Genomic DNA, 22,849 nt, shown 5'->3' on the forward strand with positions numbered 1-22,849 from the left:
TTACTATGTGTCCAATTCCAATTCTCTTGGTCAAAACACTTCCAGTAGCAAAAATAATGCCTCCACTCGAATGCAATTCAATCCAAAAGCTATATATTTCATGTTAAAAATTGAGTCATATTTCTGAACACAAAGTGTTAAACACGTCTTGTACCAAGTACTGCATGACTCCGGAATGACTCCAGTAGCATATATGATGTATTGTATTTCTCTATGATTTTTTCTTTGCGAAGTAGCTGCACTCCTTCATGCGGCATTACTATTACATACAATTCGCATACTATTACAAACAGGAGTACAAAATGAATCCTCTTCACCCGCATATGCATGTGCACATCCTTTAAATCAACTCACTACACGGATCGTTTTAGTGGCTGTGCATTGTGTAAAATATTATTATCATCATCATCACCAGCAGCAGCATCATTACTCATTTATCGAGGTTTTCGCTGTTAGAGGACGAGTACATTGTACAACAACGGCCAATAAACATCTGAATTTCTAGTGCCATCAGATTTCTACAAATTTTAGCCCCACGTGCTTTTACACTTGGAGACCATCCTATCACTCAATATTTGTCCCAATTTGTTTGGGGGTGGGCGGATAGAACAAATGTCCGATATCAGAGAATTATTATCAGTGAGTATCTGTGTGTAACCAATGTTGAAGAACGTTGACCCCACAACAAATTGAAGTGAATCATTAAATCTGCATCATCCAGCCATCATCCCGACACCAACTTTACAATCACTTAATAGCAACAAACAACCCAGGTTATGGTTAGTTTTGGTTTGGGTTTGTACTAAATAGTCGTAAGATTGCAGTGTTCGTTACTCTAAAATACTTTATTTAGCCGTCGTCGTTGTTACGTTTAACAAAACTCAGCCAGACTTGCTGAAGCTTATTCTTACCTCAGTTTCCTTTGTGGCTTTTGGACGAGAGACCATTATAACTTTTATGCTATTCTTAACGCGTTGTATGGCCTGTCAGTTGGGATATACAGCATTACAATCAGCATAATTGTGAGACAGACGATTCTGTTTGCTCTCCGTGGTACAAATTTCTATCATTATTCTCCAGTTCTCATTCAGACTGACTTCACAGACAGTCATTACTACACAATAGTAAAATAACTCTGGGGGTGCGTACTGTACTTGTAGTTGTACGTCAACAGTGATAATTTCCTGAATTTTTTTTTGTCCTGAAACTTTTGACTTTGTTCCTAAATGATTATGTACTTAGTGACCTTGTTGCTTGTCGCCGAAGGAAAGGAGTTAAAGTCAAGGATAAAAGAATTCACCACCACAACAAGAAACAAGAATAACCACAAAGTCATGTGGAGTGATTGGGTGCTAAGGAAATTGTGAAAAAGTTGGCATTAGAGCTCATGTATTGTGCTTGTAGTGTGAGACTGGTTCCATAATACTCACATCTATACACGTCTTTACTTGGATAAAGTCCAGAAATTTTCGAACATCCGGCAAACCTTCCCCGCTCGGAAGTACGCGAGTAAGCAGTATTTCCTTTGAAACCGCGACAAGTTAATCAAGTAGCTATTGATAGCTTTCAAAATTTCGTCTAAATTGGCGTCTGATGAAGCAGTCAGATTTTTCGCGTTGTTTGGTCGAGAAGTGTCACCGGTTTCCTAGAAATGTTGTCCCCATAACTGGAAGTGTTGAGTGAGTGGGAGAAAACACCGCCATTGATCTGTTCAATACATTCTTAGAGGAGATCAAGTGCCACCCACCCCACAAACAACTTAAGTGAAGTGGACACTTACTTAAGTGCTTGAGTAACAAGAACCGTGTCGCAAATCCAAACGGTCGGTTTCATTCGGGTGAGTTGTCACTTACAAAAGTCATCATTGTTTCTTTGTAATCAGTGATTTTAGCTGATCGTCGTGATTCGGGGGTCATAGTTGAAGATTTTGCAAGACAATTGTTACCACAACGTTCATGGAAATTTATAATAGTTCAATATGTAATCCGGTTATCATGAAACAGATGCCATTTTCCATTCCAATCTGCTGATTTATGAGCCGACCACATTCCCACCGCTCACATGGTCCCATTATAACTTATAAGGTAGAAGAAGAGTTATACGTAAGTTATAAAACGTAAGAAACTGTATGCACATCATGCCCATTTTTTGTTAGTGTAAAAAACACCCAGCTCTAAGAAGTTTAACATCATCTCCTCCTCCAACCGGCAATTTCACGGTTTCAAGGACATTCATGGTGCGGCGAGTATAGCGAGTCAGACCATTTTCTAAGCACGAATATGCTCATACACATTTATGCATTTGCACCTTTAACTTTTAACAGCAAGCAACAAAGTTATTTCGTACTCGGCGTGGTTGGTTGATTGTCTCTCTCTCTTTCTGCAACGTGGTTTCATACGAATAGTAGTGGCCAATTAGCAAGATTGAATGCGCCCTAAAATTAGTACTGTGCTTGTACATATATTCCTCACAGACTTGTTGGGTCTACGGTCTTCTCCCCCGGTTGAAAGTATCAAAATACCAATTTACCCTAATGTTGGTATGGAAAGGAAACACAATAAATTAGGAATTGTTTCCATATTCTACTTCTCAGTGAATCTTTCATGAGTCGTAAAATTTTGAAGTGTATGCACTTATATTCTTTCACTCATTATTCCTCCTCCTCCTTGAGGAGAGGAGAGGAGAGAATTTTGCCCTAAATTACCCACCACGTGGGATCTTAGTCTTTTCTTTATTTTTTAGTTATTGTAAGAAGAATCCACTGCTGTTGGTTGCTGTTACTCGGTTTTTTCTTGGATTCAAATTGATTTGGTTTCAGTTCCAAATTTTTTTGGAACCACAGTGAACGAGGTGGTTTCGGAATTGGGAATGTTTTCTGTAACTAGGTTGGTTCCGTTAATTTGGAATTTACATTTGAAATGTATTCACCTCTCTTTGTCTCTGACTGGGTGGTTGACTTGTACGCATACGTCTCTGCTGGAGGAACTAAACTCGTTAGAGAATTTTCTCCAAAACTCTACCAGCCAGCCAGACACACACCACACACACACAAACCTTCCCCCTTGCTTTCACTTTATTCCTTAATTCGCCATGACCCAAAAAAAGAACTCGAGTTCATGCCTTTCTTCTTTTCTTGCAAGAGGGAATAATTAAGTTTGGCTTCAGATGCATTGTGTGTGCAGCAAAGGAGAAACAGTGCTCGAGTTAACGTAATGAAAATGGTTTGGTGCAATTTGAAGCGTTGTTTTTTCACCTGATTATCAGCATAACTTTGCAAATCGTACATAAGATCAGCATGTAAGATTCGAGCTAATAACGTCTGCAGTGGGGGAAAGTTTGTGTATAGATTTTGAGTGAAAAAAGCAGATTCAATATTTAATAATTTGTGTCTCAATTTAGATGAAACGGATATGAAGGGAACCAAAATATTAAAACTTAATGGGGTGAAGGAGCTTATACAAACTGCGCACGACACGACACTCGCTACAAACAAATGGAATGTGGAGAGAGTGAGATTCCTATTGAATTTTCAGTCTGAATAGATTTCATTTTTGTAGTAACTTTGCATACATTTCATTTAAGTTGCATTTCTTCCCGTGGACGACGGGAGGTGATAGAAAAGGAAAGTAGACTATTTTTGGAATGTGTGCCAGTGTGAATGTGTGTTAAAACCCTGTGAAAGGAATTGATCAGTGAAGGTGTAGGTAGGCCTGGTTGGTTGGCTGGCTGGTTCGGGTGTGTGATCATCAAGCATTCTGTCGGTGTGTGCCCATACTAGTGCTGATGTTCTCTCTAATCATAATGGAAATGTTCCTCCAGCGTGGCACCCACCCACCCACCACCCTGTCTGGTACATCGACCAGTTTTATTAAAATGGAATATGCAGAACGTGCACTTGACAAAAGAGGAAATATGGTACTTTGCTTTGTCATCGGAATACGAATGATTTCATTGCAATTTTCCAGATAAAAACTCGCCAACTAAAACCATCGTCGTCAACTATCGCAACCTTCTAATGTCCAACTACATATGTGCATACTTTCAAAGTTATGTGTGTCTATAGGGTATTAAATATACGATTATGGTCATACATGTAATGCCCCACTTCCAGGAGGACTCAAGTACTTTGAACTAATGGGAAGGAAGACGAATATTTGTTGTCAATTGGTTTACCACGCCACGTGCAGGGAAACTGACAAGCCTGCAGACGCCAAGGCCTCCATCGTAACCACCTCCTGCTTGGCGTGAACTTTTAATATTTATTGCTCAACTTGATCTAAAAGCACATTGTTGAAGTTGTTTGTTAAGCAGAGGCACGTTTCAATGTCACCGGATGAAAGCAGCAGCAGAACTTTGAACGAGATGTACGGCTTCGTAAACGGGGGCTTTTAAACTTGTATTTTAATAAGGAATGGTCGTAATTGATGCAATATCGAAACACAATGGTTTCCGTTTTACTAGGAAATTCCGTCTTTTCTTCTTCCCACAGGTGAACGCAGTCCTGTGACGTTGACGCAATGAAATCTGCATGTAAATGGCAACAAGGAGCAAATTCAATTATAACCTGCCGTGTTTTCATACAAAGTTTTCCGCTTATGCATCAAACCAATGCAAACTTTGTTGGCGTTGGATGTATTTACGTGCTCAAATTGGGGAAAGAGAAATAGAAAGTTGGAAGTGAAAGTGGGAAAGGCATTGAAACAAGTTTAGCTTAATGGCGCTATTTTTGTGGGGTTTTATCATGACTTACTGCTCACCCGTCCATCCGGTTCAGATGGATTTCAACCATTTTGTTTTTATTTGGGATAAGTGTTAATTGGTAATTAATTGGAAGTGCGACAGTGGTGCCTGTTTAGACGGGTGCAAAATCACGTATTTTTGGAAACCTTGTAAAGTCGTAAGTACATAATTTATTAGTTATTTTTGGCATATTCAGCCGGGTGAAAGTCCTTCGAATCTTCACTCCAACCAAAAAAATCTAGCCGGCATTATATCATTCAGGTTACGAAAAAGTACGCATCATGTCCATATTCCAGATTTGTTTGAGTTTTTTGGAGTACTCGCAGCATTAAGAAAGCACATTATACATGTATAATGCCGTCTTGATGGCGTAATTGGTATGCTGATTGCCTTTCTTGTTGTCAAACCTAAATTCGGGCAATTATCATCCTCTAGAGTTCTCATTATACGTCGTCTCTGAAGGCAGCAACCCCTCCAGAGTTTACCAAACAGCATCCTCCAGCCAGGAGTAGTCATCTGCATCGACTTCCGCATTATTATTATGATTATGATGCATACATGCATTAACAACTTGTCCGGACCGGCTCAACAACTCGGCAGTGTTTACGGCTTATTTTAAATAAGCCGTAAACATGGCTGAGTTGAACCAGACAGCTAAATAAGTTATTTGCTTACATCCATTCACTACATCTCAGCTCATTTTGAAGCTATATCTTCATTATGCAACATGTATGTAGCCAGTTTTTTACCAGTTGTAAGTAGTATTATCATCAATCTCTTCTTAATTGCTCGTCATTAGAACCTTGTTCTTCTTGAATGATGTGCATACACCATTCATGCACACTCATTCATAACTAAATACGTGCATATTTATATCCACATTTCACAGATTTGTGCACATTTTATCATGTCTTGTTTCTACTCATAACGCATTTATTAAATAAGGAAGCAATTTTCAAATGAATGATACTTTCTCTGCTGAAATACACAAGTACACATTTCCATGTTCTTATTGGTACATTGTTCAAATAGCTGTAAATAATTGTATTCCTTACGAAATGCATGAGAAAAGTTTAGACATAAATGCAATTCCTTATCACATTAATGCTTAATGTATCGTCTGCCTAACTTTCTTCTACATACGAAACACGATATTAATCACATGATATAAATAGCATCGTGTGATAAACATGTCTTGTTTTGTTCACTTTCAGATCAAGAATCTCAGCAACTCTTATTTGTCTTCAAACAGAAGAAGACAGTGACTTCATCTCACCCTAATTACGCTTTTTAGGTAAATAAACTGCAGCAATGACTGTCTCATACACCGCGGAAGTAGCCACGTGTAAAGGATTTGGATGTTTTCTAAAGCTTCTATTTCGGTGAGTTGTTGACTATTCCCACAATTTGCAATTCCTAATGGAATCAAGCATTCAGTCATCCAGCAAAAGAACAGTTTCAGCAATTTTAAGAATTACATTACTCGTCCGAATACATATGTACATTGCTTCATCAAGGAGAAAGTCAAAACTATAAAATAAAACGTAGTAAATGTAGTATAAAAACCACACTAAATTCTAAGCAGATTGTGCCCTTCGGTTAATTGTGTTTCACTCCTGACTTCTTTATGGGAAAGTATATATCCATATATTTTAAATGTTGCTGGACATGCAACAACATGCCTGTGCCTACTTTGCATTAGCAATATTGTTCCTGGTGAAAGTAGCACACTCATAAAACGACCCTTTCCTCGAGGCCCGTATAGCAATAAGTGCATGTAATCTAAGCAAAAATGAATGATTTAGGTGTATTTAAGCACATCATGGATATTTATGATTGAGGTTGATGTAACATGTTTGCCCCGATAGGAGCACCCTACGAGGAGAAAGTTACCGCTGTCAACACATATTTTGTGGATTTCCCACCAGCCCCTCTCTCCTTTCATCGAGAATTTTTCATACCCATTTTATTTTTCATTCATGCTCGTTCACTATTCATATTATAAATCTCCCCGTTTATATACGCATACTTTGCTTTGGGAGGAGGAGAGGATTTTGCTTGTCCCCTTTACCCATGTTTAAATGATAAATGGTAAAGTAAATGAGTCTCTTAGGATTACATTGGAGAGTGAAAGGAATGGCTTAGCTTCGGTCCAGAGCACTTTCAGGATAATAGCGTTCAAGAATAAGGTATTATATTTTCGACAAGAATTTTTAAAGCGAGATAAGTAGATTTGTTTTTATATAAAAAAACTTCCTGGGCTAAAAAAGAACTCTGAACTTTTGTGAGATTAGTTGCTGGACGTACATTGTGTTTTTTTGCTATTATGCAATGCGGATAATGTTACGTGGGGTATCGAAAATAAGTCAAAGTGGGATTATATTTTTAGAATATGAAATTTCATACTATTTCGAGTCTTGTTTTTTATTCAGGTGGCGCGGAAGTATTTACAAACTCGTGTGGCCAGATCTGTTCCTCTTCCTGGGAACGTATTTCTCCCTGAGTGTTCTGTACAGATTTTTCCTCTCGCATGATCAACAAATGTAAGTGAAAGTTTTTTTTCCGTCTTCATTTTGAAATTCTTATTCTTTCTCTACTACCAAAATCCGTAATGTGTTCCGAGTGAAATAATAGCTGAGGTTTTACAGCCCAATTTCATTTCCTAAATTTTCATTCCTCAGCACTTCAACGGCAACGTTTAGTTGCATGTTTTGTACGTATACTTATGTAACATTCTCTCTCTGAGGTTGTTATCTTGAGCGAGTCGTGAACTGAATTTGCTTACCTTTTTATTTAATGCAGAGTGTTTGAGAAGATAACGCGCTACTGCGAAAAATACGGAAACTTAATTCCAGTGTCTTTTGTACTGGGGTTTTACGTGTCGATCGTGGTTGGGCGATGGTGGAGTCAGTATCAAGCGATTCCATGGCCAGACTCCACGGCTGTCTATGTTTCTGCCAATATTCATGGCCAGGTAGGTGCCTTCCTAAGTTCACTGTCATTCCCATACATAAAACATGCAGAGGGAAACGAGAATGGTGAAAGTTTAATGCACCGACACTCCGGTATGAAAGCAGCAACTCGGATAGTGAAAGTACTTTTATTTACCTCAGTTTAGGAGCAAAGTGATGTAAGAAATACTGTTTCTTGTCTCGTGGTTCTCATGAAGAGTAATAATAAAACTTGTGCACAGGCCAAAGTAAGTTTGGGGGGAGGCGTATGTATGTAAATAAGGAAGATTACTAACCGCTTGCAAATTAAATTGTCGTATTTTTAACAATTTCAATGTAAAACTCGTTCTCTTTACACTCTAAAACTTGGAATAAAATTAGACCGTGGTTAAAACTTTTACTCATTCGATATCATATCGTGTCTGAAACTCATATCTCTATTTATGGCGATATATGATGACTAAATATGTATACCTACATGTTTGCGCATCCACCCTGGTTAGGTACTTATTGGGCCGTAGAAACCCCAAGTTTTTTATGTGACACTTTTTATGTCGAGTTCAAACGTTGATTTTTATTCTTCCCGACAAAAAGATATTTGTGGGCATAAATTCACCCGAAATGGGGAAAGATATGCGATTTATACTACGTGTCGTGATTGCTTGATTGCTTCGTTTCATCATAAAAATGCCATGATTTTCTCCCAATTGGTGACTCGTAGAAGTCGGAATTTTCATATGCTAGCAAAATGTAGACGACCAACTGGAATAGAATTTGCATACGTCTCTGGTTCTTTTTTATTTTCCACAAAATTCCTTCACACGACCAATATGATCATTAAAAATAATCTTTCACTGTTACGTCAATACCGGAGAAAGAAGGGATGGATGATGTAACTCTAGACTTTTAAGTCCTGTCAAGGTATCGTAAAATCAAAGTCCGGTCTACTCTGACTCCCAATTTGGGTAACAATTCGGAGTCAAAGGGATTAGACACGGAGCACAAAGTATGCATGTAGAATCCTCTTTGAAAGCTTTTTTTACCAGGAGTCGTGTCGTGGTGGCATACTTCATCCGCTTATTGCTAGCTTTTACCTCGAATCTCAGAAGAAGATCTTATGTGTCAGATATCATTTGTTTTTTGTGTGTGATGTTAAAAAAATCAAGAATTTTTACGGTAAACACCTCTAAATAATGTAGGACGAGAAGGCGAGGATCATGAGACGCACGATTATGCGATACTGCTGCCTCGCTTCTACAATGTGCTTTACGCTTATCAGTCCCCGAGTCAAGAGAAGATTTCCGACGCTTGATCATTTCGTGGAATCAGGTAAACATTATCGACAATCTTTTCTTATTTGATTAATTGCATCTTGGAAACCAAGACGGCTATTCGCTCACTAGTTAACTCTCACAGTGTTTTTGGAAGATAAAGTAAGGCGTGGGTTGTTTTGTATTTTTTTCAGGTCTACTCATGGAGAACGAGAAGTCGATAATAGGTAAAAGTCGTCATTCACCGTGCTATACTTTTAAATAGAATTTTCTCTTCCTGTGTCTTTCTCCATTCACGAAATGTTGACACAAGTTTCCAATCTGGTCCATAAATAGACGCTTTGAATCAGAAGCACAGCCATCCAAAACACTGGTTGCCTATTGTCTGGGCTTGCAGCATCGTCACGAGGGCCAGGAAGGAAGGAAAAATTCGCGACGACTTCGCAGTCAAGACTATTTTGGACGAATTGAACAAGTTTCGTGGGAATATGGGCAGTCTCACTCAATACGACTGGATCAGTGTACCTCTCGTCTACACGCAGGTAAGTAAGGGAGTTGATACATATGTGGTACTACGTACGTACGCCTATAAATACGTACGTGCCATCCATTTCCCCTGCTTTTGACAGTATGGGGAAGTAGGTAATAAATTAAATTAACTCGACCAGCCAAGGATTATTTAAATGGAAATTGTATAGCGTACTAAAACTTTCATTAAACAAGCACTCTATGCTGGGCTCAAGTCTCGGTGGATTTCACTTCAAAATTTATCTCACCTCAGCAGCAGCCCACAAACGAGTAATTGCAGCGCAATGGACTTGCAGCCGGATCGTTGTGATGCATTTTATGCAATGAGATTGAAAGGAAAAGCAAGTTCCTGTGACAGACCAGTCAGACATTTTGGATGGGGAAACACTTACCTTGAATCAGTGTCTGCTACGGCAAACTAAACTGAGGAGGGGAGCTTGCGAGGTTGATAATAACAGATCTTGATGCCCTTTGGATATGTGGTAGGGACCCATGAGTGTACTAAAACCCTGAATTGGTTTGACTCCATGGCCACATTTACGCCCGGCACACCCACTCAAAAATGCCCAAAAAACGCTTTCACTCCAGTTTTCACTCACTCAAATCCACGCCAAAAATCCAATTTTACTCGGATTTTGAAATTTCTTTCACCAATATACTCCCAGATAGTTTCTTTCTTCAATCCAATATCAAACTCAATTTTTTCGAAATTTTTAGTATTTTTAAAATTTAAATTTCTGAATGAGCATTGTTGTAGCAATCAACAAGGCAAATTATGCCTGCGAAATAATAATCAGCAAAATTGAGTTTGATATTGGATTGAAGAAAGCAACTATCGGGGAGTATATTGGTGAAAGAAATTTCAAAATCCGAGTAAAATTGGATTTTTGGCGTGGATTTGAGTGAGTGAAAACTGGAGTGAAAGCGTTTTTTGGGCATTTTTGAGTGGGTGTGCCGGGCGTAAATGTGGCCATGGAGTCAAACCACTTCAGGGTTTTAGTACACTCATGGGTCCCTACCACATATCCAAAGGGCATCAAGATCTGTTATTATCAACCTCGCAAGCTCCCCTCCTGAATAGCATGACGATAAGCCACCAGCCAGCAGCTTGTGGTGTGACTTTATTTTAGTTCACGGCACTATGCCTGCCTTGCAAATCTTTATTTTTATTCGATAACATTGGCACATATGAAAAAAATATGCGACTCAAATGCCCTTATTTTCCCGATTTGGAGAAAAAAATGTGTTGGAAAAAAGGAATATTCCAACGCCTCTGACAGTAACAATATCCCCAACGCTCGTCTTGCCGGGTGTTGCCTGTTTTAACGAAAAGCGAAGGATTTTCCCAGTGAGTTTGAGAAGGAGAAGGAGGACGAGATGGGTGTACGTGTGGTGGGTGAAAGTATTAAAGCGACGGGTAAACCTTTCAACTTTCTCTCCTTCGACAAGTGTGACGTCCCACTGGAGTCAGGCACGAAATCCTTAATCATTAAAAATCAGATTATATTTATCTCATTTGCTTGTTCAATCTCCTCCTTTTCCTCGATTACTTGAGATATTTGGAATTTAGATTTCCACTTAAAATTCTTCCTAGCAAAACGGTAAAGGATATTGGATTTGCGCGAGCTTGAGGCAGACTTATAGTTCGTGGGGTTTTAGCTGTCAGTTTTTTAATCAAATATTCCTCCACAAATCAATTTAATTGTAACGCAATTGTGAATACAGAATGCATTAATTCTAACGATATGATTTTTTCGATAATTTCCAAAATATACGTAATGAAGTTGTGCACGTGTCTCGACTATTGGAATTTCTGGTTTTGGTAAATGCCTGCCCATGCTGAATAATAGTTAAGCAGAAATATTATGCCCGAGTCTCATGAGCACCCAACCTACTTACTTACACAGCATTAACATGGGAATTCATGCAGTGCACGAGGAATGTGTTGTTGTGTTGACTCTGCAAGCGAAAAAAATTCTGTCGAAGAATGAGCGTGAGAATGTCGTCCATCTTTTGCACACGTTGTTGGCTGGTATCTTTACCTTCACCTTTCTTCGAATTTTCCCCACAACAGGGCGGAGAGTAATAGAGAGATGATATTTAAATTGAATAAAGTCATTGAAGGAGTGTGTTGCTCTGCTGTCACTCGTAATTGATTTCCTCCTCTCACGCAGCAGACTACACGATTGAGTCACCAAGAATCACAGCAGCTCTGGCACAAATCGCTTATTCCACTTGGTTTCTGAGCCATAAATCCTCCCTGTTGATATGCTTAGCGTCCGCCTGGGACGTGCGGTTCCTTAAGTGCAAAGCAAGGTGTTCTTGCAACCAACCCACCAACAAACCCGAGACTTTTACTTTGAATTAGCATCATGCTTGTGAAAACCAAGGGATTTTTACTTGAAGCAAAACGGCAGCTAATTTATTTCCCTGCAGATGCGAAAGACTGGGTGAAGGAGATGAATCATTTGTGTCAAAATTGACAGTGACGTGAGTTGTTGCCTTTTGCCCGACATTTCAAGTTCATTTTGTCTTGTTTTCTGTTCGATATTTTCAGCCGAGCAGTTGTTTGCGATCAATCTAGGAAGGAATGCTTATAAAACATTAAAGTGTAGTTTGGCCTTTTATTCAGCGTTCAGGCGGAATAATTTCGCTAGTCATGATGCAATTATGCATACCTGAGTTGAGGCTTTTATTGGTTTTTCATTTATAATCTGAGCTTACAAGTAGTCAATTAGAGAGTCGTAATTCTAATGGCAGTGGTTTGGAGAAAGCACATTTTTTTTCTCTCCTGCTTCCTAAAAATAATAATTTAGCGGTGTGAGCTGTTTGTGCACAATCTTAATTTGTGCTTAAATCGAGTTAAATATTTACAGTTGAACGATATAATTATATAATTTCTCTCGTGTGAGCGTATCCTTGCGTAAAATATGTTAAGCCACAAAGCATCCCGGGATTTGTGGCTCGAGAAAAAAATTGCCCAAGTGGTGGGAGAACTTTTATTGATGATTTACGAGTTGACTCTTTACGAGGAGAATGCGGGATTATTTGCTTGTTTGTTTTGCTAAGCTCGAGCTGATCTATATGATTTGGTTTCAGGTTGTTACGCTGGCCGTGTATTCTTTCTTCCTCTCGTGCGTCATGGGACGCCAATGGATCAAACCGGATCTCGAGACGTGTGCCGATCCCAAAAATTGTACTGGCGAGATTGATTTAGTCTTCCCAATTTTTACTACTTTACAAGTGAGTGAGTGGGTTGAAGTCTATTTCCATCTATGAATCGAGTCCGTTTCTCATTGTTGTCGTCGTAGGACATGCCCATGTACGACATACGTATCTACGTCTGTACGTACGTAGGACATGGAAAAGTAAACGCTAAGCTCTTTCGAGAGACTTATGCTTACTTACTGTTTTTTAAGAAATCAGTCCTTTCTTCCGGCTAATTTTTAGTCGCCGGTTTCACTTTCTCTTACAGTTGGATGACTTTATCTCGCATGTATTTCTAATGCGGAGGCTTATTTTTATATAAATTTTTGATCAATACGTAGATTATTAAGTAAAACCTACTCAAAACCTGGGCAGATTTAGACTTGAACATTTGCATCAAATGTCAAAGGTCAGGTCGCCATGGTGAATTCTTGTTTAGACGTGGTTCCAATTTAACTGTTATGTAACTTCAAATTGAACTTAACCAAGTCTTGTATCTCGTTTAAACTAATGCCGTTACATAACGTCTACAACAATATGTATTTAGAGTTTGTAAATAAAATGTTTTTCTTTAAATTGCAGTTTTTCTTCTACATGGGATGGCTCAAGGTTGCCGAGTCTTTAGTCAACCCATTTGGAAATGATGATGATGATTTTGAACTAAAGTGTGTATGCTCATAAATAAATTGAGAATTTTGTCTCATTTTTCTAGCGATTTTTTTTCTATTTTTTCAGTTGGATGATCGACCGAAACTTGCAGGTAAAATTCCCATTGTACATTTTTATGTTATCCATGATTTTACCGAGGATGGAAATAGTGAGATTTTACAACATGCACAAACACACCGTATAGTAAAATATGTATATTTGTCAATATTTTAATGCGCTGAAACTACAATAGAAAGCTTTTAGCCAGTCAGTCAGAAAATTATCGGGGAATGGAACGAAGCCCAAAATGATGCTGCTAACTTGCCTTACTTTTCAAAACTTTCCCCCATAGATTTCTTGATTAAACGAAGAATTGAATTTCTTTCCCACTAAAATCAATTCAAAATAATAAAAGCAAACATCCATTCTAATTTGTGAGAGGAAAGTTTCTCCCGCAGCAACTTTGTAATTGGGACAAATCAAGAATTGAAATTAAATCAGTTAAAGTTATTTCAGCCCACATGAAAAAAGGATAAAGAGCAGAAAGGTGTAGCTAAATTGGCGTATAAAAGTAGATTTTATTTTATTCTGCTCTCTTTATTAATTTTTTCGGGAATTACAACTCCACTCAAGATTTGGTAGGAGGAAAATACGAAATGAAAGTTTTGCCCTGATTAATCCAGCCAGCCGTGTGCAAGAAGAGGAAGAGTCAAAATAAACCCTTTTCTTCTTCCTTTCTGTGTACTCCTTAAGTCGGTTGCTCATCCTCACAATTCTCTAGTTGGCCGTATCTTTAATTGACAATATTCTTTGATTACAACACTGCATAAAACTTGGCGACGGTGGTGGTGGTGGCAAATCTATGGAGATTTGCGATTTACTACCTCCCTTACCACCTCCACTGCATTAGATTGCGAGCTAAACATAATAATTTATTCACTAGCTTCCTGAACGTAAATAGCGTAAAAGTACTAGCTGAGTGTGAAACAGTGGTATTATCCGTTTGTTTTTAATCTCTTTTCGCACACTGGATGTGTGTCAAAGTTGCCACAGGCGAGAAATGTATGTAGGACAATTTTTAGATACACAGTAACAAAATCTACATTTTCACATAGAAGCTGTAGTAGATTAGATACATAAAACTATGTTTACATGTCGCGACAGTGTGTAAATTAGTAAATAGTAAAAACGCTTCTTTGATGATACCCTTCTTGAGCAGGTGTCGTACTTAATTGTGGACGAGATGCATCACGAGCATCCAGAGCTATTGAAGGATCAATACTGGGACACCGTCCTTCCATCCGAATTGCCCCACACGGTAGCCTCCGAGCAGTATAAAGAGGAGCCTCCGTCTCATTCTACTGCCAACCTTATCGTGTCTTATCAAGATGGGGAAATTGTCTCACCTCCATCAGTCAAGTCCATTCATCAAATGTCAGAATCTGGCGTAAGTCATCTGTCGCGTTTTTACCCTTGGTGACTTTCTCCTAACTTTCTCCTATATGCCAGCCATCGTTTAACTAAACTAAATACGTATGCCAAGCCCATTTTTTGATGGGAGCAGCAGCAGCGCCGGCTTCGCGAGGATGATGACGATTCTTTATTTAATCAATGTTGTGTAACCAGTTTCTAAACTTTGCTGTAACTTTTTTCGTAAAGAGGGGACTATTGTGTGCAGTGAGAGAAAGTTTGAGTGCCATTTAGTTCCATGAATCCTATTTCAATCGCATAATAGAAATTTTGTCCTTGACTTTTCCCAGATTTTCGTAAACATGAATCCCTTCAAATCATCTTCTAAGCAGAAGTCAAGTAGTGAAGAAAGAGAAAAACTGTGAGTATAAATTTTCAACATTGAGATCACACTGCATATTTTTTCTGCACCTGGAATGCCGTTCCGATTTGATTCACGAGATGATACAAATTGTTATTATTTATTACGATTGTTGTTTGTGCTGTAGATTTGTTGTGCTATATGCAAAAGTTATTTGTATCATTTTTCCAACGCAATAATCGAGTCGTGTCGTGTATAATTTTATCTGCGTTCCAAATTGTCCTGTTACTATGTTGTACGTATTCGTGAAAAGTACATTTTCCTGTCAGAGAGATCATGAAGCAGCCATTCGAATCAGCCTTTCCGCAAACAAAGCCGTTGGTAGGATTGTAAAAGTAGGAATAAAATTTGAAGGGTCAACAAAAAAATCCATTTTATTGTCGTCGACTATCCACGATGGACAAGTAAACAAACTTGTTGACTTGGAATAAGGTTGTCATCCTTCCACTGATATTGCTACCCTTGGCTCTTCTGTCCACACACGGAAGGAGACACAGCACTAAATCTTTTTCATTTGTTGACAAAAGTAAAGACGCAAATGTCATGGGACAAGAAAGTTCGCACACGCATGATTTTACTTTTTTTGTAAAAAAAATTCAACAAATCACACCCTGGGAAAGGCTTAAATTTATAATATGCGACTGGATAATAATGATTACAATTTGGATTTCATAATCTGAATGTAATTGGAATGTACCTAAAATTCACATATTTTCCAAAAAAATCATTTTATTTATCCATGGTTCAATAGATTTCATATTTATTTATGTAGTGTAGCATGAAAAAGTGCACTGGCAGCTCGGAGTTTTGTGTCCCTTGAGCCCTTGGGTGTAGGATGTTCAACTGACGGGAAAATGTGTGTCGGTGAAAGTTGTTTCATTCCATTTTATGTAGGTTCACTCAATCGCGTTGGCCTCTTCTTGTCAGGCCTGGGAAAAAAAACCCGACGAATGCAACTTTCCAACCACGAACAGAACTTTGTGTGGGAGCTGTAGCGTTATTAATTTCTTATTTACAGTTAAAAAGTCAAGCACGAGGCTGGCCCTGACAACAACTTTTAAAGTGATTTTCATGCTTTACGCGTATTCCAACAAGTAACCCAACCCCCACTCAATCCTGCACTTTTTTTGTTTGCTGTTATTGACCTTCACGTCTTTCGTCTGTTTTTTTTCTCATTGTCATTTAAACATTTACTCGTCAATACTGCTTACTTTCTTTAAATACGATGCAACTTCTAGTTCAAACTCGGTATGAAGCATGTCAAATTTATATTTGAGCAGGAACCCGGAAGACGTATCTCTATGACGCCTTCCTCCAAGTTCGGGGGGAGCTTCCTTCGCCGGGGTCGGACCCCAAGTATGAAGTCCAACGCGAGCCAGAGCACTTTAGGAGGAGAGAGCGTGACTGGAAATATGAGTCGGGCGGGCTCCATCACGTCCGTATTTCGACGAATTTTCTCCAGAGACCGTGGGGACAGGGTTGACCCCCAGTCGCCAAGTGTGCAAGATGGTCCGATTGGTGGTGAGTACTTTGACTACTTTGGCATCCTCTTCAAATTTACATATGCGACTAAATGTCTAATTCCGGATCAAATTAAAATTCTGCAAATACTTGCTGTGCAAAGTCTGGGAAGTTTTTTTTACATTTTAAGTTATTATACAGCCACCAAGTTTTCGAAAGTGCAGACGTGATTACATGACAGCCATAAAATGTGTGGGATTTTCCAAATAAGTCGTCAGAGTCGGCCGTGAACAACTTATTTTTGAACTTGTTGGCAACTAATATAAGCCGCAGTGAACTTGTATAATTAAATCTCAATTGTATCTAATAGCATAATAATCATCATCAAAGGATTATCTCCGCTTTTTGGAAAACTCTCCAAAGGATTTCCCACAGACATTTGTTTGATGAGGTTGAGAGGCAATTGGAAGTCATAAATGTTGCCTCGCGTACACATATTGTAAAAGTTAGTTCTACCTTAATTAGCATTATACAACAGGCATATGTACATATTTCTTTCTAAAAAAATAATACCCTGTATAGCATGATTTATTTTTTGGACCAGTTGATCCCCAAATAATTACCTGAAATTTTTCCCAATTCCACTTGTGTCTTACGGGTTGATTTTCTGTCTGGTGAGACGACAAGGACAAATACGGTCAAAGTTTATAAATCCTTCTTCACCATTTACTTATGTAGTTTGTTGAGTCGACTTTTCTCTCTCCTTCTGCCGGAGGAGTGCTTCCAATTTGCAAATTTTTGAGACGAATCCTTCTCCACGTGTCCCTAAGGAGCAGAGAGGAGAGAAAACGAGGGACATGGATACGCATATAGGATTTCGAGAGAGAGAGAGAGGAACTTGGAGAGTTGGGCGATTCAGTAATGTTGGGCCCTTGTTTAATTTGATTATTGCCATTGCCTTAATTCAGCCTTTGCGGTGGTAACTCCTGCTCTCGAAAGGATTACACTCAACAACTTTCTCAAGAGGTTCTCGAATAAGCTTCGTTCGTGGGTAGTCAGTGAACCCTGTTTTACTGCGTCTGATTTCATTCCCCAAAATTGCCTTGCTTAGCATTTCCAGCGTGCAGGAGGGCTTTCCTATCTCATGATAAGTTCGCTTAAAATCGTTATTTAAATCACAATAAGGCATCGCTATCGTATAAAGCAGCACAAAGCGTATAAAACGCATGTGTCTGCATTATCTCCATCTCATCCATATTATATCAATGTCCATACGCAAAGTGTGCAATGTCGATTTATCCATCAAATTTACCCAACACGTCAGTGTTTTCAACAAGCAGCCCGTACTTTTCCGACGGACCGTCCTGCATACTAAAGAGAGTGAGAAAAAACGTTATTTCATTAGTTGTCTTCTTCAGGAAATAGCCGCAAACTTACTTTCTCGGAGCAGTAACATTTTGCAGCCTTCTTTCTAATACGATGAAAAGCGTTATGTAGCTGTGTGTTTAGGTTTAGTATCGGCAAGTGAAAGCCTTCACGGTTGACTGCTCTTTGCCCTTCTTGCCATCCTTTACAGATAAGGGGCCCTGTTGACGTGTCTCGGGATTATGACCTGGATAATTAATAAGCATGCCCACCACGACTGACTGAGATTCGTGTCAATGTCGTTGCAAAATTGCATTCGTATTCACCACTTTCACCACCAGAAGGGCAATCCGGGGAGCATGATCTTTTGCACCGCAATTATTGTTGAGATGGAATGGACATGGAATTTTCGTCTTAAAACCCTCCTCGTGTTGAGATTAAGCAAGTGGAAAATTCTTCAAGAAACGTAATGCTTATGAATGTGGAGGAACTACAGCTTTGATTGAAATGAGGCATTTCTTTGGCAGACGACGATGGATAGAGTGAGGAGAAAGGTTGTTGAAGTATTGAAGTAGACAGATTGACGACTCCCTCCTCCTCCTCTTCCGCCCATCACGGCGTTTAATTTTCTCCTGTGGTTTGTGGAATATATATGTAAGACGGACGGATGAAGGGTTTTGGGTACATTCTTTGTGTCAATACTTGACTCTCAGGATGATAATACGGACGTAATATTAGTAGGAATTCGATACACACATCCAATACCACCACCACGTCGTCTTCCTGAACAAACCCAATTGTAAATTGACAAATCTACTGTGAGGTATCGTGGATTCATTTCAATTCCCGATTTGTGGGATTCATTTGAACATTTTTCATTTTGAAGCGTGGTCTCTCTAATATTACTTAGAAAAGTAGAAAAATAATAAAAATCATGGTAAACGTGGTCTGGGCTCCCTTGTGCAGCAGTCCCACTTTCAATAATGATTGAGAAACTCATGGTCTGGATTGATTTCGAGGCAGGAATTTCATTTATTTTATTCTAATATTTAAACTGAATCTTTTGAATCAGCTGAAAATTCTTTTCCATCATGTACAAGAGGAATTCCGCTCATATAATTCTTCGGATCCTATTCATTTGAAGAACAATGCACCGCTTTCCGAGGAGCTTGGCTCCTTGTTCTTTATGCACACCGTTTTTGGTAACAATGTTGACTCAAGAAAGGAATGAGACAAGGAGAGAAAGTTTTACTGAAACTTGGCTGCTTTCTCTCAGACTGCACCTCTCTCTCTGCTGAATGTGAATAGTGTGCAGCTTATATGCATTTTCAGTAGTAAAAGTTACCCAGCTTGGAGTTGGGCATTCTTTTGGTTGTCAAGTACAAGTGAGGAGGAGATCGAGGTGGCTGGAAAAAATATATGCAATCCAATTGTTCGCTATCCCTTCACAAATGAAGTCCAACGTTGTTTTCGGTTGGCGACTGTTAATACTTTTATGTTGTTTTCTCAAATATTTTCGTACGACCAGACACATTTTTGTACAATGTTGGAACTGCCCTTCAATTCAGTAAGGAGTTTATGAGTGGATACGGGGATTATATATTCCTCGATACACGTGTACATACGTTAGGATCCATATTCGGGATGTGATTTATTTATGGATGCTTGAGTTATGAATATGCATCTTATTGTCAGTTCCTTCTCAAGGAAATGTCAAATACCCGGGTAGACTTTTTTGTGTAAATTATTGAGTAAGTTTTGGGATGATAATGATCACTGGTACATTTTGGCTTTGGCCGGACTGAGGATTCAGTACGAAGAATGAAATTATATAAACAGTTTCTTGGGAAGAAACCAATTAGTGAATCATATCAGAGCGTTATGAATGCCAAAACTGTACAATTAAAATTTTACGATTCCCCGAAACGAGAATATAAACGTAATATCATAATAAATATGATGGTCATCTGAATTGGCGTAGGTTTCTACTTTCGCCCTCAAGTTTTCCCATGTTGAGAACCCAACTCAATCTCGAACTGCAAGTCGCTTCCAATAAACTTTGCCATTTTTGGCAGCATAAATTGTGCAACATGAAAACAACTCGATACACTTGGAAGACTCTGCATTCTTAGTATTTTGACCAACCAGACTAGACGTTCGCAGAGCCGTGCATTCATAAAACTTCAAATCTGTATTATCCAACCCAACAGCATCCTACAATGTCCCACAATACAATACATTACACATATTGTTTGTCAATTACTGTCAGAAAGTGTGACCTTCACTTTTTCCGAAAAAATGGCGACTGCAACAAAAAAATGCCATGGTCTGGCGGAGGAACAACATGCATTGTAAACACACATTTATAAAAGGGAACGTCTTTGTCGAAGGAGAATAAGAATGCCTAATTGCTATTTGAAATGCTGGCAACATAATAATGGAGCTGTGTTTATTGCTTTTCGCCTCCTTCTTCTCCTCATACGTACGGTGGCAATATATGTACAATTGCATTCAATTGGTTTCTGGCCTAATTGGTTTCTCGGGATATTTACTTACTTACAACGTCTACCAGCTTTCTTCTTCTGTATCCACCCCGACCGTCGTCAGCACTGCTTTCATTTATTTATTCAAAGATCAAGGAAGGTATATATGAGAAGATTCAAAGAAAAACGTTAGTCCTTGTGATGCGAGGACATCCATCGTGTACCTCCACATCAACCAATTCTTCTTCTTCTTCTTTCTACGAGTAAAAGTTGGAGCCAGGCGAAGGAGGAGAGAAAGCTTGAAGCCTCTCATTTGTTTGACTTTCAAATTCCATCTTTGCTGTGCCATTTGATTCGTTTTCTTGGTGGTCTGTTGAATAAGCTCGTTTCTTTGTTCGCTTCATACCCACGCGTTGTGTTTTGTAGATGGTATCCACCAGATACTGACTGGCTGACTGGGTTTGATGAACCTGGATGGATTAGCCAACTGAAATTGAATTCTCGTCTCACACAAGGATCTGGTTCATATCTGGTGTGCTCCTTTGTTCAGTTAAGGAAAGAAAGCAAATGCGGGTGTATCACGCCTCGTAGGATTCTAAAATTAATCGCTTTCATACTCATTTCAGTATTTTAGAATCATTGGAAATGAATGGGGAAAGTGCGAAAGCCATTTATTTTGGTCGAGTCGGATCGATTTGTTGTTTGTTTGTGTACCTTGTACGTTTTTTTATTTATATTTTTTTTATTTCTGCGTTGTAGGACCCATCAACTGGGCCGGCAGCAGTATCAACATGCTCAACAGAAACGTTGCAGAAGAAGTTATTCCAGAGCTGGACGAAAATTTGACGACAATCATCTCAATGCGGGAGAAAGAAAAGAAACCAACTGTTCAGGACATATTTGGCCCAAATGTGTCAAACGCTCCACCAGCATCGAAGCCAATTGACGTCCCCAAAACGACAGCAGAACATCGACCACCGCCAACCATTTCGCAACCCTTGTTCACAAGAAATGCATCTGAGCCTGGAGTAATGACGGAGCCTAGTCGGAGACCAACCACGTTATCCACCTCAGTCCCGTTGACGACGACGACAAGGCCAAAGTTTGAGTTGTTTCCAGTCTCACCTGACATGGAAGATGGGTCAAGGGATGACACAGAAACACATCCCGGGATGGCAGCATTTGCGCAACACGAGGGTCTCAAGACTTCTATTTCGCAGCCTGAAATTTCAGCTCTAGACGATGACGACGATGATGATGAAGATGAGCGTCTACGGAGTAAGAATAGGAACACGGCTACAAGTTCGGATAGCCTGGCTAAAAAACTGGCCAAGACTTTCGGTATGAAGGACAAGTCTGGAGAAGGAGATGAGAAGGCGGAGGTGCATCTTCTCAGTGACGTTAGTGGAAGTAGGGACGATGATGACAGTTCTTCTTCACCGTAGACCAGGCTTCAATTATTAATTGGTAATTTCTCTCCCATGCATCTCACTCCGTATTTCGCATGCCCACGAACGAACCAAGAACCTGGATGACGTCTTAACCAAGTTATAACCACATTAGCAACTATTGAGTGCTACCTCCCATACACACACTGACTTAATAATTCTGCAAAAGCTTTGTCGTGCAGGCAGCAGATCTCAGTATACTGAGTATTTTATGACTCCAAGTAGGTCATAGACGAACTCTGGCATCAAACTGCTAAACAAATTAGTCAACCGTATCTTATTGTGCAACGTGGAACTTTTTGTGGTTTCCAAATCCTAGGACTTTGTGCACATAGTTTTGTAATATAATAATAATGATGATGATTAAGGATCGCCTTTCAAATTCAGGGTTCATAATTGCATTTATAAAGTTCACAATATGACCGTATCAGCTTTAATGCGATTACAAGTGCCAAATAATAGGATGTATACACATATTTATATTACATATGTGCATGCATTAGAATCATGAATAACTGTGACTATACACTGACAAATAGTGACAAAAGTGTACAATCAATTCACATGGTGTAAGTAAATTATAAACGATGAATTTTTGACCATAAAAACGACATATGAATGCATACATAGGGGCAGTAATGAGATTATTATTTGTTCACATTCCTTTTATACACACACAACATACGTACATACATTTCTCATATGAAAAATAGAGTTAATTCTATTTTGTATCAAGAAAAACATTATGCAATTAAAACTTGTATGTACAGTTCATAACCTGAGTATTACTAGTGATTATTATACTATTGTTCTTTGAAACATGAAATATTTAACTGTGTTGTAATAAAAACGCTAACTGAAAGAGACGATGAACAATAAGTACATACTACGTCTAAACTTGAGATGTTCTTATTTT

General features: G+C 38.9%; 1 protein-coding gene across 3 annotated transcripts; it reads left to right on the top strand.

Annotated features, from left to right (window-relative positions):
• Positions 1–468: 468 nt before the first annotated feature.
• Positions 469–22,817, top strand: LOC110851033 (bestrophin-4). Of its 3 annotated transcripts, none has more exons than XM_035852619.1 (13): positions 469–779; positions 5,955–6,122; positions 7,173–7,283; positions 7,543–7,714; positions 8,891–9,020; positions 9,157–9,189; positions 9,299–9,504; positions 12,590–12,733; positions 13,280–13,362; positions 13,433–13,457; positions 14,565–14,792; positions 16,457–16,697; positions 21,245–22,817. In XM_035852619.1, the coding sequence occupies exons 2-13, from the start codon at positions 6,052–6,054 to the stop codon at positions 21,928–21,930; spliced, it is 2,130 nt and encodes a 709-aa protein (XP_035708512.1). In that variant the 5' UTR covers positions 469–779; positions 5,955–6,051; the 3' UTR covers positions 21,931–22,817. The 3 variants fall into 3 exon arrangements, with proteins under 3 accessions (XP_035708512.1, XP_021954350.1, XP_035708511.1); XM_022098658.2 differs by lacking the exon at positions 469–779 and adding an exon at positions 798–1,837; XM_035852618.1 differs by lacking the exon at positions 469–779 and adding an exon at positions 4,153–4,897.
• Positions 22,818–22,849: the final 32 nt, after the last annotated feature.

This window comes from Folsomia candida, unplaced genomic scaffold (assembly GCF_002217175.1).
Source record: "Folsomia candida strain VU population unplaced genomic scaffold, ASM221717v1 Fcan01_Sc006, whole genome shotgun sequence".
Lineage (NCBI taxonomy): Eukaryota > Metazoa > Arthropoda > Collembola > Entomobryomorpha > Isotomidae > Folsomia > Folsomia candida.